This window comes from Saccopteryx leptura, chromosome 4, assembly GCF_036850995.1.
Source record: "Saccopteryx leptura isolate mSacLep1 chromosome 4, mSacLep1_pri_phased_curated, whole genome shotgun sequence".
Taxonomy (NCBI): Eukaryota; Metazoa; Chordata; class Mammalia; order Chiroptera; family Emballonuridae; genus Saccopteryx; species Saccopteryx leptura.
This window is the reverse complement of record NC_089506.1, coordinates 30,459,935-30,476,927: the sequence shown is the minus strand read 5'-3', so window position 1 is coordinate 30,476,927 and position 16,993 is coordinate 30,459,935. Positions and strand designations below refer to the sequence as shown.

The 16,993-nt window shown below is 36.9% G+C and overlaps 1 protein-coding gene across 1 annotated transcript in view; it reads right to left on the bottom strand.

Annotated features, from left to right (window-relative positions):
* ADAM9 (ADAM metallopeptidase domain 9) overlaps window positions 1-16,993 on the bottom strand; it is a 133,040-nt gene that overhangs the window by 101,323 nt on the left and 14,724 nt on the right. The window contains exons 4-6 of the mRNA XM_066380389.1: window positions 12,403-12,481; window positions 5,737-5,813; window positions 4,525-4,720 (exon numbers count right to left, since the gene is read on the bottom strand). Of these exons, the coding sequence (XP_066236486.1) occupies window positions 4,525-4,720; window positions 5,737-5,813; window positions 12,403-12,481 (352 nt within the window). The remainder of the gene's footprint in view (window positions 1-4,524; window positions 4,721-5,736; window positions 5,814-12,402; window positions 12,482-16,993) is intronic.

The window sequence follows — 16,993 nt, the reverse complement described above, 5'->3', positions numbered from 1 at the left end:
GCAAAAGTAACCAGAGACAAAGACTGACATTTCATAATGATAAAGGGGACATTGTATCAAGAAAACATAACACTTCTCAATATATATGCACCAAACCAGGGAGCACTAAAATACATAAGACATCTACTAACTGATCTAAAAATAGAACCACACAAACACACAATCATACTTGAAGATTTCAACAAACCTTAGATAGATCATCCAACAGAAAATGAATAAAGAAATATCAGCCTTAAACGGCACACTAGACCAAGTAGACATAAAAAAATGTACAGGACATTTCACATCAGATTATACATTCTTCTCAGGTGTGCATGGAACATTCTCAAGGACAGATCATATGTTGGGCCACAAAACTAACATTAACAAATTCAGGAAAACTGAAATTATACCAAGCATATCTCCTGACCATGAGGCTTTGAAACTAGGATTCAACTGAAAAAAGGAAGTACAGACACCCACAAAAATGCGAAAACTAAACAACATACTTCTAAAAAATGACTAGGTCAAAGAAGAAACATGAGCAGAAAGTAAAAGACATATACAGACAAATGAAAATGACAACACGACATACCAAGTTTTCTGAAATGCAGTGAAAGCAGTAATAAGAGAGAAGTTTATATCATTACAAGCTTATGTCAAGAAACAAGACAGATCCCAAGTAAACAACCTAACATCACATCTTGAGGAACTAGAAAAAGAAGAACAATGGCAACCTAAAGTCAGGAGAAGAAAGGAAATAGTAAAAATTAGAGCAGAACTAAATGAAATAGAGAACAAAGAAACTGTAGAAAAAATTAACACAACAAAGAGCTGGTTCTTTTAAAAGATCAGTAAAATTGACAAACCCCTGGCTAGACTCACTAAGCAAAAAAGAGACAGACCTCATATAAATAAAATCTGAAATGAAAGAGGAGAAATCACCACAGACATCATAGATATACAAAGGATCATAGTATAATACTATGAAAAATTATATGCCACCAAATTCAACAACCTAGAGGAAATGAATAAATTCATAGAACTATATAATCTTTCCAGACTGAGTTATAAAGAAGTGGAAAACCTAAATAGACCTGTTGGTCTATATATCTGTTTTTCTGCCAATACCATGCTGTTTTTCTTTTGTTTTTTAAACATTTTTATTCATTCATTTTTATAGAGAAAGGAGAGAGAGAGAGAGAGAGAGAGAGAGAGAAAGAGAGAGAGAAAGGGGGGAGGAGCAGGAAGCATCAACTCCCATATGTGCCTTGACTGGGCAAGCCCAGGGTTTCGAACCAGCGACCTCAGCATTCCAGGTTGACACCTTATCCACTTCACCACCACAGGTCAGGCCACCATGCTGTTTCGATTATTGTGACTCTACAGTATACTTTGAAGTCAGGTAGTGTGATAACTCCAGCTTCATTCTTTTTCCACAGGATTGCTTTGGTGTTCATTTTCTGTAGTTTCATCATTGGCATATGGAAAAGCAATAGACTTTTGTATGATGATTTTGTATCCTGTGACTTTACTGTATTGGCTTATTGTATTGTACTGTATTGGCTTATCTCTCGCCCTCTCTCTCTCTCTCTCTCTCTCTCTCTCTCTCTCTCCTTTCTCTATAAAAATGAATGAATAAAAATGTTTAAAAAACAAAAGAAAAACAGCATGGTATTGGCAGAAAAACAGATATATAGACCAATGAAACAGAATCGAGAGCTCAAAAAGAAAACCACATATATGTGGACAAATAATCTTGGACAAAGGAGCCAAATTGATTTTTGAAACAATTATCAAAAATCTCCCCAAAAATAAAAGTCCAGGACCAGATGGCTACACTAGAGAATTCTACCAACCAATCAAAGATTTGGTACCTATCCTTCTCAAGGTCCTCCAAAAAACAGAAGAAGAAGCATTATTTCCTAACACATTTTATGAGGCCAGCATAACCTTGATACCAAAATCTGGTAAGGACAACACAAAAAAAGGACAACTACAGAACAATATCTCTAATGAATACAGATCCAAAAATCCTAAACAAAATCGAATACAACAACATGTTTAAAAAATAATACATCACGATCAAGTGGGATTCATTCCAGCACAAGAATGGTTCAACATATTGAAATCAATCAACATAATATACCACACATCAACAAAACAAAGAAAATCATATAATCCTATCAACAGATGCAGAAAAAGCATTCGCTAAAATACAACAACATCCCTTTATGTTTAAAACACTCAATAAAATCAGAAAAGAAGGAAAGTATCTCAACATAATAAAGGCAATATATGACAAACGATCAGCCAATATGATGCTAAACAGTGGAAAATAAAGGCTTTCCCTCTAAACTCAGGAATAAGACAAGGCTGCCCACTCTTTCCACTCTTACTCAATACAGTCTAGAAGTTTTAGTCAGAGCAATCAGGTATACAAAGAAATATAAGGCATCCTTATTGGGAAAGAAGAAGCAAAAGTATCACTTTTTGCAAATGACAGGATCCTGTATAAAGAAAACCCCAAAGATTCTGCCAAAAAAAATATTAGAAACAATAAGCCAATACAGTAAAGTCACAGGATACAAAATCATCATACAAAAGTCTATTGCTTTTCCATATGCCAATGATGAAACTACAGAAAATGAACACCAAAGCAATCCTGTGGAAAAAGAATGAAGCTGGAGTTATCACACTACCTGACTTCAAAGTATACTGTAGAGTCACAATAATCAAAACAGCATGGTGGCCTGACCTGTGGTGGTAAAGTGGATAAGGTGTCAACCTGGAATGCTGAGGTCGCTGGTTCGAAACCCTGGGCTTGCCCAGTCAAGGCACATATGGGAGTTGATGCTTCCTGCTCCTCCCCCCTTTCTCTCTCTCTTTCTCTCGCCCTTTCTCTCTCTCTCTCTCTCTCTATCCTTTCTCTATAAAAATGAATGAATAAAAATATTTAAAAAACAAAAGAAAAACAGCATGGTATTGGCAGAAAAACAGATATATAGACCAATGAAACAGAATCGAGAGCTAAAAAAGAAAACCACATATATGTGGACAAATAATCTTGGACAAAGGAGCCAAAAACACACAATAGAGGAAAGAGGGCCTCTTCAATAAATGGTGCTGGGAAAACTGGAAAGCCACATGCAAAAGAATGAAACTTTACTACAGTTTGTCTCCCTGCACAAAAATTAATTTAAAATGGATCAAAGACCTAAAAATAAGATCTGAAACAACAAGTTACCTAGAAGAAAACATAGGTACTAAACTCACAGACCTCAGCTATAGAGAACAATTTATGAATTTGACCCCAAAGGTAAGGGAAGTAAAGGCAGAAATAAATAAATGGGACTATATCAAACCAAAAAACTTCAGTACAGCAAAAGAAACTGACAACAAAACAGGCAGTCAACTAAATGGGAGATGATATTTGCAAAAAACAGCTCCGATAAGGGGTTACTATTCAACATCCATAAAGAATTCAACAAAGCTCAGCAACAAACAAGCAAACAATGTAATTTTAAAAAATGGGGAGAGGACTTGAACAGACATTTGGCCAACAGATATATGAAAAATGTTCATCTTCACTAGCTATTCAAGAAATGCAAATCAAAATTACAATGAGATAACACCTCACACCTGTCTGATTATCTATTATCAACAAGGGTAGTAACAAGTGTTGGAGAGGCTGTGGATAAAAAAGAAACCTCATTCACAGCTGGTAGGAATGAAAATTAGTACAACCATTATGGAAGAAAAGTATGGTGATTCCTCAAAAAATTAAGAACAGAACTACCATATGACCCAGCAATCCCTCTACTGAGTATCTACCCCAAAAACTGAAAAACATTGATATGTAAAGACATAACCCCATGTTCAACGCAGCATTGTTCACAGTTACCAAGACATGGAAACAATCAAAGTGTCCGTCAATAGAGGATTGGATAAAGAAGATGTGGTACATATATACAATGGAATACTACTCAGCCATAAGAAATGATGACATATTGCCATTTACGACAACATGGATGAACCTTGAGAACATTATACTGAGTGAAATAAATAAATCAGAAAAAGGCTAAGAACTGTATGATTTCACACATAGGTGGGATATAAAACTGAGACTTCCGGACAAAGTGAAGTGGTTACCAGCAGGTGGGGGTTTTGGGGGAGGGTGTCCAGGAAAGGGTGTAAAGAGGGAAAAATACACAGTGACAGAAAATGATTTGACTTTGGGTGATGGGTATACAACATAATCTACAGTTCAAATGCTATAAAAACATTTACCTGAAAACTACATACTCTTACTGATCAATGTCACCCTGTTAAATTTACTTTTCTAAATAAAATTTTTAAAAAACTATATAATATTGTATGTCAACTATAATTGAAAATTTTAAAAACCTAAAAAAAAAGGAAAAAAATACTCAGAACAATTACACTTCACCTTTATACAATAAAAATAGCTTTCTGTATTAAGCTGCAAAACAAAAAAATAAAATATTTTAGTCTGAGCCATGAAGAAATATATTATTTCCTTACTCGAAGTAGCTGAGTGATGCTAGGAGGCTCTTCCTCTTCATCCTGTGTGGTTTCTGTCTCCATATTCTTGTTAGAAACCCCACATTTCAGAGGCTCTTTGCGGACATCATCCATTCGATAAAAGATGTGCTCAAAATGAGAGCCGTTTCGCAGGGGTTCAATCCCATAACTCACATTGTCTATATGCAGCAATCCTCTTAAGCGTTGCATTACAAATACAAAATTTTTAAGAGTGAAAAAACAAATACACAGGAAAAGGAATCAGAAAATCTGAATTCAAGTTCTAATTTTTAACACATGTAAGAACCAGTAGCATGGCATAGAGAAAAATATAAGACTTTAGAGTCAGGATGACTTACATTTAAGGCTCAAAACAGCTACTTACTAGCATCGCTCCCTAAAAGTTCCTTAACCTCTCTGAGTGATTACTTTATAATGGAAAGCAATAAAGGACAGTGGCTGTAAGTGTGGAGCCTGCAGCCAGAGGACCAGAGTTTGAATCCCATATGTTTCCTACTGGCTGTGGGACTTTCAGCAAGTTCATCTCTTGCAGTACTTTACATTGTGTATAGGACTGTTCTGAAAACTAAATTACTTAATTAATGCAAAATACTTAAAACATTGTCTGACATACAGTAACTATTCTATAAGTGTTACTACTTAAATGGTGATGATTGTAGCCATATTATATAGTTGGATTAAGAAATAAAAGTAATATTTATTAGTTCAATCATGCAACCAACCAACCCTGGTGTTATACTGCCAGGCCCTCAATAAATGTAGTTTTAATGTTATTATCACTTCACTTGGTGTGTGATACACTTTCTCCAAACCTTGGTTTGTTCAACTAAATGTGGAGATAATGAGCCCCTTTTCAGTCAATTATCAGACTTAAGCAAAATAATGTAAGTAAAAATTTATGAATGTAAAATGCTACAGAAATTTTAAGTATATTTTATCTTAAATAGCAAAAAAATATTTAGCAGCCTTAAAAAATGAGATTCTCTTTAAATATTAAAATTAATCAACTGTTATATTTTCCTAGATAAACATACAAAGAATGATATCTAAAACATAACTCGAAAGACCTTCAGCAATATCAAGTAAAATCTAATTTTGTTCAGTTCCCCAAAATGATTTGATTAGGAAACAGAGGTAGGTAAAAGATTAAGAAATGGAGGAGAAAAGGAACTGATAAAGAAAATTCCTTACCTGAGTCCAAAACAGTCACTCAGAGCAACGGATGAATGATAAACTCCCTCCACATAACCCCAATAATGACAATGATCCTAAATGATAAAGACTGTATTATCTTCAAATACTGTTACATTGCTGAAAAGCATCATAGAAACTACAGAGCTAACAAAATTAAGAGCAGTAAATTTAAATTTTTATTTATATTATTGGCATCTCATAATACCACCTGGCATTCTTTACCCTACTAGAGGTACAGATGATCTACTACCACCCTACAAGTACACAAATGTTGAGGTGGAATTCTAAAGAATACTAAGTACAAACAGCTCTCTCTACCCCAATAACCTTTCAGCCTAGAAATAGAAAAAGACAGCATTATGTTACCTCTAACACTTCATTATTTTAAATGGCAGGCTAATGATGTCAAGGGGGAAAGACTTAGTTTGTAGTAAAAAGAAGTGGTTTTGGTCAGATTATTTTCTTCCTATAGATATATTGATTATATTACTATTATTAGTTATACATTCAACCTTCTTTGAAAACTAAAGAGCCTTATTCTTGAACTTTAAGCAAGAAATTGACCATTGGAAATGCAAACACAGTATCACTTACTAATAATACATTTTTTTTAGTACACAATAAGATCTTCTCATCTTTACAACAATTACAAAGCACAAAAAAATTTAAAAAAATAAAAACAAAGAAAGTCAAGGGTGTAGGATGAAGTGAAACTAGCCCTACCAGACATTGAGACATATCACAAGGCCTTAATAATTAAAACAGCATGGTACTGGTGGAAAATTAATTGAAAGGCCAACCAGTGAAACAGAAACTCTCAAAAGAGTCTAAAGTATATATAGTACAGAACTTTTATGATAAAAGTGGCACCTCAAATCACTGTGACAAAAAGTGCACTTTTAATAAATGGCACTTGTTTCATTGGTTCAACATTTAGAAAAGGATAAAATTAGCCCTAGCCAGGTAGCTCAGTTGGTTAGAGCATCATCTCGTCATGCCGAAATTGTGGGTTCAATCCCCACTCCAGGCACATACAAGAATCAACCAACAACAGCATAAATAAGTAGAACGACACATCAAAGTTTTTCTCTCTTTCTCTGTCTCTCTCCCTTACTCTCCCTCTAATAAGAATAAACTCCAAATAGATAGAGAATCTAAATATAAAAAAATAAAACCATACAAGAAATAAAAGAAAACATGGGTGAATTCCTCTTTAATCTCAACGCAGAGAAATAGTTTCTAACTATAACTCAAAAGCTATATGCAATAAAAAACAGATAATTTTTACTACATAAAAAAAGTTTTTTAATCTTCTACATGGAAAGAAACACCAAAAAATAAGGTCAAAAGATAATTCATACTGGGAGAAAATATACCATACATAAGGGTTAATATTCTTAACTTATAAAGTACTCTTAAACAATGAGGGGAAAGATTAAAAACCTAATAGAAAGCTGGGCAAAAGATACAAAGACAATTTTCAAAGGAGGATATAAAAATGCCCTTACACTTATGAAAATATCTTCAATCTCACCAATGATGATAAAGTAAGAACTTATGAGTCTGTACTGATATAAACAAATAAGGGAAAATTCTTTCTTATAGTGGAAAGTACTGATGAAAACTCTTTCTTATAGTAGAAAGCACTGATGAATTATATAGAAAACTCTTTCTTATAGTAGAAAACACTGATGAATTATATAGAAAACTCTTTCTTATAGTAGAAAACACTGATGAATTATATCTAAGCACTGATGAAATTAGGAAATCACGATTTTAATAACCATTATAATCACAATTGCTTTAGGCAAATACTAAACACTAAAATTAGTGGGTAAAATTTAAGAAGTAACATGATATCTGTAGAGTCTCAAATTATCTAACCATAATATTAATTAAAAAGGTTAAAACAGTAACTTTACAGAGCGGAAACCTGGCAGACAGATCCATAACCAAATAATCAATGTTAATACTGTCGATAATTGGGCTAATTGCAGAATATGCTCACTGATTTCATACACTGAGAACCATTCAGTATCTCTTCAGTGGTATTCCTGCCAAAAGTACATAACCTGAAACTGATCATGAGTAAACATCAAACCTCAAATGGCAGGACATTCTACAAAAAGTTGGACTATATATGTTGTGAAAGACAAGGAAAGGAAGATAAGTATTTCCAGATTAAAGGAGACTAAAGAAACATGACTACTGGATGCAACACGTGAACTTGGATTTTCTTTCGCTATTGCGTAGTAGACGTTGATATGGACAAGACTGACTCCATCTATGTGGCCTTGATTTCTTGTTGTTCAAGTTTTTTCATTACGTGAACTCTAATCTCACTAGTTTCAGCCAGCATACTAAGGCCTTATAATTAATGATTATCTGTATTCTTTAAACCTTTACAATATAATCATAGAAATTCTTGTCAATAACAGCCAGAATGACACGGCAACCAAACTAAATGTCAAACTAGGTGCTGGCATCAACTATAAGCAATCATACACACCATCATAAGACCACCAAGAGGTATGGTTTCTGGCACATACTACATTCGTTGTCCCTTTGTCTTGCCAGTCATCAGTGCTTTAGCTACACCATCTAAAACATTCACTGTCACAATGCCTGGTCGGGGATAATAGCTCAACAGACTGTGGGGTTGCCTTCCACTCCGATCCTATCCCCGTAAGGAACTCACCCTACAATAAATTCTGTTATATTCTATGGAGCTGCCTGACTCATTTTCCAGTCTCCAGATACTCAAAGGTGTTTTGGTGGCCACATGCCTTCGTTTCACCATCAGGCAGCTATAAAGGGCATTATTGGGATAATAGACCAAAAAAAAAAAAAATCAATAGGTCTTTAAATTAGATAACATTACTTCAGTGTTAACTTCCTGATTTTGAGGATTGTATTATGGTTACAGAATAAATTCTTTGTCCTTAGGAAATTTACAATGAAGTACTTAAGGAAAAAGGAACACCATGTCTGCAACATACCTCAACAATGGTTCAGAAGAAAATATAAAAGAAGAAATAGAACAGCTGCAGTAAAATGTTAACGTTCTAAGAATCAAGGGGAATCTACACAAATTTTCCTGTCTAAAACTGTGGAAATAACCTCGCGGACATAGACAACAGTATGGTGGTTACCAGCAGAAAAGGGGCATAGGAGGAGGTAGAAGAGCACAGAGGGAGGACAATGGTGATGGAAGGAGACTTGACTTGGGGGTGGTGAACACATATTACAATATACTGACTGGCATATTATAGAATTGTACACCTAAAATCTATATAATTTTATTAACCAATGTCATCCCAATAAATTCAATGAAAAAGAAAAAAACTTTAAACAATCATACACTAAACAACACAGGCTGAATTTCTACACTGTACAACTTGTTCTTGTATGAGGCAATTCACAATCATTAATGTGTTTCTTTCCAATGTTCTGTTGTTATAGCTTTTGTATTACTGCCTTTCCATTAGAGGAAAAAAATACTTTCTATTACAGATGAGTTAATACTTAGGGGACAGTAATACAATTAACTCATAGCACTCAAAAATTAAATGTTTCTAGCTTCAACTATAATAAAAACTTCTCTTATTTGACAGGATTAAAATCTAGCACTTGGTCACTCAATCTAACAACATGTTGGTATTTTTTTTAAATAACTTGCTTTAACTAAAGCATTCCAAAGCACTCAATTTACTTAAAAAAAAAAACAAATCATATTTTGTAAGTTTAGAAAACATCTAATTAAATTGTATGATGACAAGAAAAGTACAAATGGTATAAGCAATTTGGAAACACACAAACTAACCTCAAAACTCCACTAGTGGGAGCAGAAGGACACTGAACTATTAAAGAACAGTCGACAAACCAGAAGAATCAAGTGAGCCATGGACAGTCAATTCATTTTTTCAGGAAACAAAAAGCATCAATCAGTTGGAAAAATTAAATAAGTCTTTTCTAATGCATTTGGCAAGGTAACCCAAGTTCTAAAATATAGTAATTTGGAACTTTCTTTCGTACAGCAATTACTATAAAGTGGTTATTAAAATTTTATTTCTTTGTGAAAAATGGCCTGTAGAAGACACTTATGATGAAAGTCACATAACAGCTTTATAAATTACTGTACTTTGATCTTAAGTAAAAGAACCACAAGGGAAAGCATTTAAATTTCCTCAGTGTAAATTAATTGCATTTTATGTACAGAAGTATATGTCATGATGATATCAAACAATCAAGCCATATGCAAAAGAAAAGAAAAAAAAAAACAGTACCAAAGTTTAATTGGTATCTAAAACCGCCAGTCATACTTTCATCTATCTAAACAATATTCAGGCCCAGGCCAGTTGGCTCAGTGGTAGAGCACTGGCCTGCCATGTGGAAGTCCCAGGTTCAATGTCCAATCAGGGCACATAGGAGAAGTGACCACCTGCTACTCCACCTCCTACCTCTCCCATTTCTCTCTCACTCTCTTTCTCTTCCCCTCCCACAGTCATGGCTCAATAGGTTCGAGTGCATCAGCCCTAGGCACTAAGGATGGCTCCATGGAGCCTTCACCTCCGGCACTAAAAATAGCTCAAGACAGCTTGGTCATGATGGCCCCAGAGTGACAAAGCATCAGCCTCACATAGGGGTTGCCAGGTGGATCCCAGTCAGTCAGGGTGCATGCAGAGTCTGTCTCTCTATGTCCCCTCCTCTCACTCGGAAAAGAAGATAAATAAATAAATAAATAAATAAATAAATAAATAAACAAACAAACAAACAAACAAACGTAATATTCAATAACCAAGAAATAAGTGAAAGACTCTATCTGTCCTAGTTTGTATTTTTCAAACACCCAGGAAAATACAATTCCATAATACTTTAAGATAACAGTTACATAAATTTCTACTTGAAATCTTTTTTTTTGCAGTTTTAAGCATATATACAATAATAACAAACAATAATAATTTTTTAAAGGGAGAGAGAGAAGCATCAGCCTGTTGTTCCACTTAGTTGTGAAACCATTGATTGCTTCTTCAATGTGCCCTGATTAGGGCACCAACCAGTGAGGGGGCTGGTGGCACCCTCGGGATCTAGCCAGTGCCTCTGGGGTCAAGCCCTGACTCAGGCACAAACCGGAGACCTCAGGTAGAGCCACCGCCCTTGGGAACAGCTGGCGACCTCAGGATCAGGGACCCCACAATCAAGCTGGGAACCCTGGGCTGGAACCAGCAACCTCGACACTCTGGACGCACTCTATCCACTGTGCCACCCGCCAAGACAATAGTGATATTTATTGAGTTAAAAATTGTCAAAATGGCTGTTCTAAAAATCTCACAAATATTAACTCAGGTAAGCCTCCTAATAACTCCATGAAGTTATAATTATTATTCCCATTTTAAAGTGAGAATACTAAGGCACAAACAGGTTAAAGTAATTTGATCAGCAAATAAATGATAGAATCATGATTTGAATCCAAACAGTGTGTATCTCCAGAACCATGCCAAGAAACCTCTCCCAGAAAAAAAAAAAAAAAAGAAGAAAAGAAAAAGCCTTTTTGAGATCACTGCTTTTGTCAAATGGCATAAATTATGTAGTCTCTGGCCTCACTCCATAGTAGTCTTTGGATGGACGATTGGGTACATGGATGGATGGAAGGATGGATGGATGGATGGATGGATGGATGGATGGATGGATGGCCTGTAATCTGGTTTAAATTATCATGTACAGTTAAGCTCTTCTACTAATTTGCTATTAAACAATGAACAAACAGAACACCAAGATAAAGGAATCAGAAAAGGATAGGGTTAACTCAGCATTTTCTTATTTTTTTAATTAATTAATTAAAGGCTAATTACTCTAAAATAAAGGCTTTGCTTTCTATTTATTTGAAGAGTGTTGCAAAAGTGCATAACTAACAAAAACAATTCAATAGCTAGCAAAATATCACAAAGCTCAGGGGAAAAATAACACATGTTTAATGGGAACAAAGACTTCTTATGAAAACCATTACAAAAGAAAAATATAGACAATACCTAACTGCCAAAAAGCATTGTAAGAACACTCTCCCAGAATACAAGTAGAAATGTTTATGCGCCAATTAAATAACACATAAAGCCAAAATGACATCTGCCAAATTTTTTCAAGTGTTACTGGCCAGTTCTGTCCTTAGGAATACTCTGTTCTCTGATGCAAAGGGGGCCACACCTCTTTAGGGAAGAACTGTTTTCATTGAAAAATTGGAACATAAAACAGCAAACCAGTGCTTGTTTTTTACTAAGTACTAGTTTTAAATCACGTAGTTTAATAAGGAAGTAAAATGTGCTTTTGAAGATAGTAAATTTCAGCCAAAAAAAATCTACTTTCAAAATATATATATCAAACTTACTCCTTTCATAATCACTAAGGACTTTTAGTAAATAGAAGATTATCCTCCTGGTCTTTAAAAAAAAACCACACAAAAGCCACTTGGCTACTGGGTACATGGAGAGCTGTGAGGGCCAGTTTAATCCACATGAATGCACTCACCACCCTGCCGCCCCCAGGACTACACGTGTATTATAATGTCAAAGCTGTGAGGCATCACAGTCCTGAGTACTGACAGAGAAGTCAATTTAAAATTATAATTGTTTTAAACTCTGCTTTAGGATCGAGAATAAAACATATTACCTGTATATCAGGATGGTCAGAGATCAGAGCCCCTTCCTTGTTGTAGGTATAAACTACAAAATCTTTGGGCAAAAGGTCTCTGGAAAAGGAATAAAACACACCATTTAAAATTATTTTATCTGTCCTGGAATAGATGAGCAGGAATAAAATCTTTCACCTGTTATATAATTATTTTAAAAAGTAGCTACCATAGCTCTGGCCGGTTGGCTGAGCAGTAGAATGCCGGCCCGGTGTGTGGAAGTCCCGGATCGATTCCCGGCCAGGGCACACAGGAGAAGTGACCATCTGCTTCTCCACCCTTCCCCACCTCCTTCCTCTCTGTCTCTCTCTTCCCCTCCCGCAGCCAAAGTTGGAGCAAACTTTGCTCGGAGCAAACTCTACTGGAGCAAAGGTGACTTAGGCGCTGAGGATGGCTCCATGGCCTCCACCTCAGGCACTAGGTTGGCTCCAATTGCAGAGCAGCAACACCCCAGAGGGGCTGAGCATTACCCCGGGTGGGCATGCCGGGTGGATCCCTGTAGGGCCATGGGGGAGTCTGTCTGCCTCCGCCCCCCCCATTCTCATTTCGGAAAAATACAAAAAAAAAAGTAGCTACCATGAAACTAAAAGCTCACAAATGGACTTGCATCTGAAACAGTAAGCATCACTTCCTCATAAGAAAATGTCAAGTTGAATATTTGTTCTAACGGTCATAAAACGTGGTTATAAAAAAACAGTAACACAAATAATACCCTTAAATTTTTCTGATATATCTTACAGGAAATGCATAAATTAGGTTGTATATAGTACATCATATTTCTAGAAGGAAAGTAAATGCTTTATTCTTTTCTAAATGTCCTATATAAACAAGAAGGACTCATTTCCTTCACCCCCTAGGTACAGAAGCAAAATGTATCAGTTGGTGGAGGAAACAAGTATTGCTGATTCCTGAAGCATGTTAAGGAGCATCAGTAGTATCAACCACATGTGTAAAGATAGGGTTCTCTTTATTAAATACACACACACACACACACACACACACACACACACAGAGACACTTGTTAAAGATGACAAGGCAGACCCATATTCAGGATCACCATGAAAGGTACTGCAGCCGACGTTACACTAGGGGAGAGCGATCAGGCTCGGCTCCAAAAGGAGCATGCGCAAGTGGGAATTATGGCTAAAAAGCTGGGTGGGGATCAGTAGAAAGAAAATTTGCAAGAGGAAACATCAAAGGCTGAAGGGGGCTCTGGTTAAACTGGCCTAACAGATTCTTACTGAAGACTGCCCAGGGTGATGTCACCTGAGGATGGTGGAGGATGAGCAACCTGGTCAGACATCCAGAGTAATCAGATATCAAGGGTGGAGGGGTTTTGCTAAACTGACTTAGCAGGATTCTTGCTAAAACTGGACTTCACAAAGAAGTGCACCAATGGGCCTAGAAGGTTCAAGAGGCTGACCAACCTTTGGTCAAGCAAAGACTGTCATTTGCAGAACTGGAGCAGCTGCATTATCAGCCCCTCCTTATCTCGAGGGCTTCCGGGGAAGTCAGGAATGCAGTGTCCTAGCTAGTGATTTATAATGCACCATGTATGGTTCTAAACTGTCTAAACTCCCCTGGAGGCATCCAGGGCCAGCTTATCTATATTGTTTAGAGATGGACAGATTGACGGCTTGCATGAAGTTTAACCAGTCACACAGCATGACTTCAGCTACATCAGTGGTCCCCAACCCCCGGGCCGCAGACAGGTACTGGTCCGTGGGCCATTTGGTACCAGTCCACCAAGAAAGAATAAATAACTTACATTATTTCTGTTTTATTTATATTTAAGTCTGAACAATGTTTTGTTTTTTAAAAATGACCAGATTCCCTCTGTTACATCCGTCTAAGACTCACTCTTGACACTTGTCTCGTAAATTCAACAATTATATTTAAAAATACCACAGTTTTTACACCGGTCGCCTAATTTTATTTTGTGCATTTATCCGTCCTACCCTAAAGGCTGATCCATGAAAATATTTTCTGATATTAAACTGGTCCGTGGCCCAAAAAAGGTTGGGGACCACTGAGCTACATGACTGGTGTAGGGTAAAAGACCCCTCTGTAAATTTGTGCCTGGGCTCCTCTGAAAATTTGATTCTTTACACATTTCACTCAATGTTTTGGAAACTGAGGACATGGCATGTCTGTGAAAGTGAGAAAGGACCCTGGGGGGCTCTGGCTGGAAGTTTCAAACCCCTTAATGATTACTTGCACTTTCTTTTTCCTGCTGTACCTTTACAGATATTAAAGTCTATTTGAGTAAGCTTGGGAAAAGCCTGTGGAGTCTTGAAGCCTTTCAACTATACAACTCCGTTCAGTCCTTGCACCGGCTCCCCTTCTCACTCTCTCTCACACATACATACCCTTTGCCTCCTCCTGTGGTGAACTTAAAAAGAATAAACTGGAGCTACTTGGCTTTGCTCTGCCCTTCTTCCTTTTTGGAAGTCACTGACCGCCCAGTGAGAGCACAAATTCCATGATGCTTCTCCAGAAGCATGTCTGCCAGCATGTAGCACAGAACATGAATGGCTAAATCTGCCTAATGCTGGATTCAGGATTAGTAGATCCATTAGATTTTCATTCAAAGTTAAGTCCTCCAAACCAGCCCTTATCAATAAAAAAAAAGTGATTTTACTTTTTTATTCAGTGAGAGAAGGGGAGGCAGAGAGACTCCTGCATGCGCCCCAACTAGGATCCACCAGGCAAGCCTACTAGGGGGCGATGCTCTGCCCATCTGGGGCACTGTTCATTGCTCAGCAACCAAGCTCTTCTTAGCACCTGAGTCAGAGGCCATGGAGCCATCCTCAGTGCTAGGGGACATTTGAGCCATGGTTGCAGGAGGGGAAGTGGGGGAGCAAGAGGTGGAGGGGTACAGAAGCAGATGGGTGCTTCTCTTATGTGCCCTGACCATGAATTGAACTCAGGACATCTACATGCTGGGCCGGTGCTCTACCACTGAGCCAACTGGCCAAGGCCTAAAAGTAATGCTATAACCTCCTGTTTAACTTATCCTTTTATTTTATTTTTAAATTTGTTCAGCACAGGCAGAGAAAAGTTGTGCTATCTTCTTTCCCACAACCCCAGTCCCTATGATTATGTACACACTTCTGCAAGGACAGTTCACAGATTTAATCAAATTCTCAAGGGATTTGTGACCTCAAAAAAGTTAAGACCACTCACTACTCTAGAAGCAGTAGGAGGAAAAAATTAGCATTTACTCAAATATAGTGATTCTTTTATTGAACTTTCGAACTTCCCCATTACCAGAGAGAGTACATCTGAGTCATTTTATTGTAGGCTATCTACCCTAACTTCTTTTCATTAGTGATCACTAGACATTCAAAGACAACTCTTAGAAATAAACCTGGAAAATTACCATTTTCCCACCAATTCAAAAGGCATAGCAATGCTGACTATACATAGCACATATATATATACATCAACAAATTTCAGGTCAAATGATTTAGATCTGCACCCCTACTTAACACTTACAAACTTAGAACCTTCTTGAACCTTAGTATTCTTATGCATAAAATGAGGAAAATAAACAGTGCTCTGCAATGATGTCGTACACTGATGTTGTACAATGACAGTATGACAAATGAGATAAAGGCTATGGAAATGCTTTACAAGCTGAAAATGTTGCAAACTTAAGGAACTATAATTTTTTTGAAATTTTTAAATTTACATCTCCTTGTAGAAAAGAAGAGTGAAAGAAAATAATTACACCACTAAGATTTCTGTACATATTGACATCATTATATAGGGGTCAAGTAGGATCTCTCAGGAGTTTGGTGAGAATTAAATAAGTAATACACTTAAAATCACCTGGTACAGTGCCTGGAATAGAGAAAATGTTCAATAAAAGTTAATTCCTATCAAACAGCGTAGAAGACTTTGGAAAGCCTCTCTGTCTGAAAATATCTGCTACACTGCCCAAAATTCTGTCAGGGAGACTCGGCCCCTTCCCCGCAGCCTTCTCTTCTAAGATGAAAAGTGTTACTCAAACTTGGTGATGCATATAAATCATATGGAAAACTTGTTAAGACACAGACTGCTGTGACCTCCCAAACTTCTGCTTCATTCTAGTGCTAGACCTGAGAATCTGTATTTCTAACAAACCCTGAGCTGCTGCTGCTGGTTCAAACCAGCACATCTTTGGACAGGAACACTCTACATCCCATCACCCACACCTCAGTACAAACGGGTCTGTTAGGTAGGTGGCTTTCTCTTGGAATCTCTCACTAAAGATACTGAAAGTTTTGCTACATAAGAAAAGGAAGAGAGGGGACAAGACAGGCCACAGGAAAGTGGATGGCTCAGCGCAGTGAGAAACCTGGCATTTCAAAGAGGCAGCTGAAAAAGACAGATTACCACAGTGGGATCAGGTGAAAGCATGCCAACATAAGGAGAAAAGATTAAAATGAGGAGGTCAGAGACTTCTATTATGGACTGAATGTTTGTGTCCCCACTTCCCAAAATTCTTATGATGGAGTCCTAGTTCCCAGTGTGTCTGTGTTTGGAGATGGGGCCATTAAGGAGGTAATTCTAGTTAAATGAGGTCAT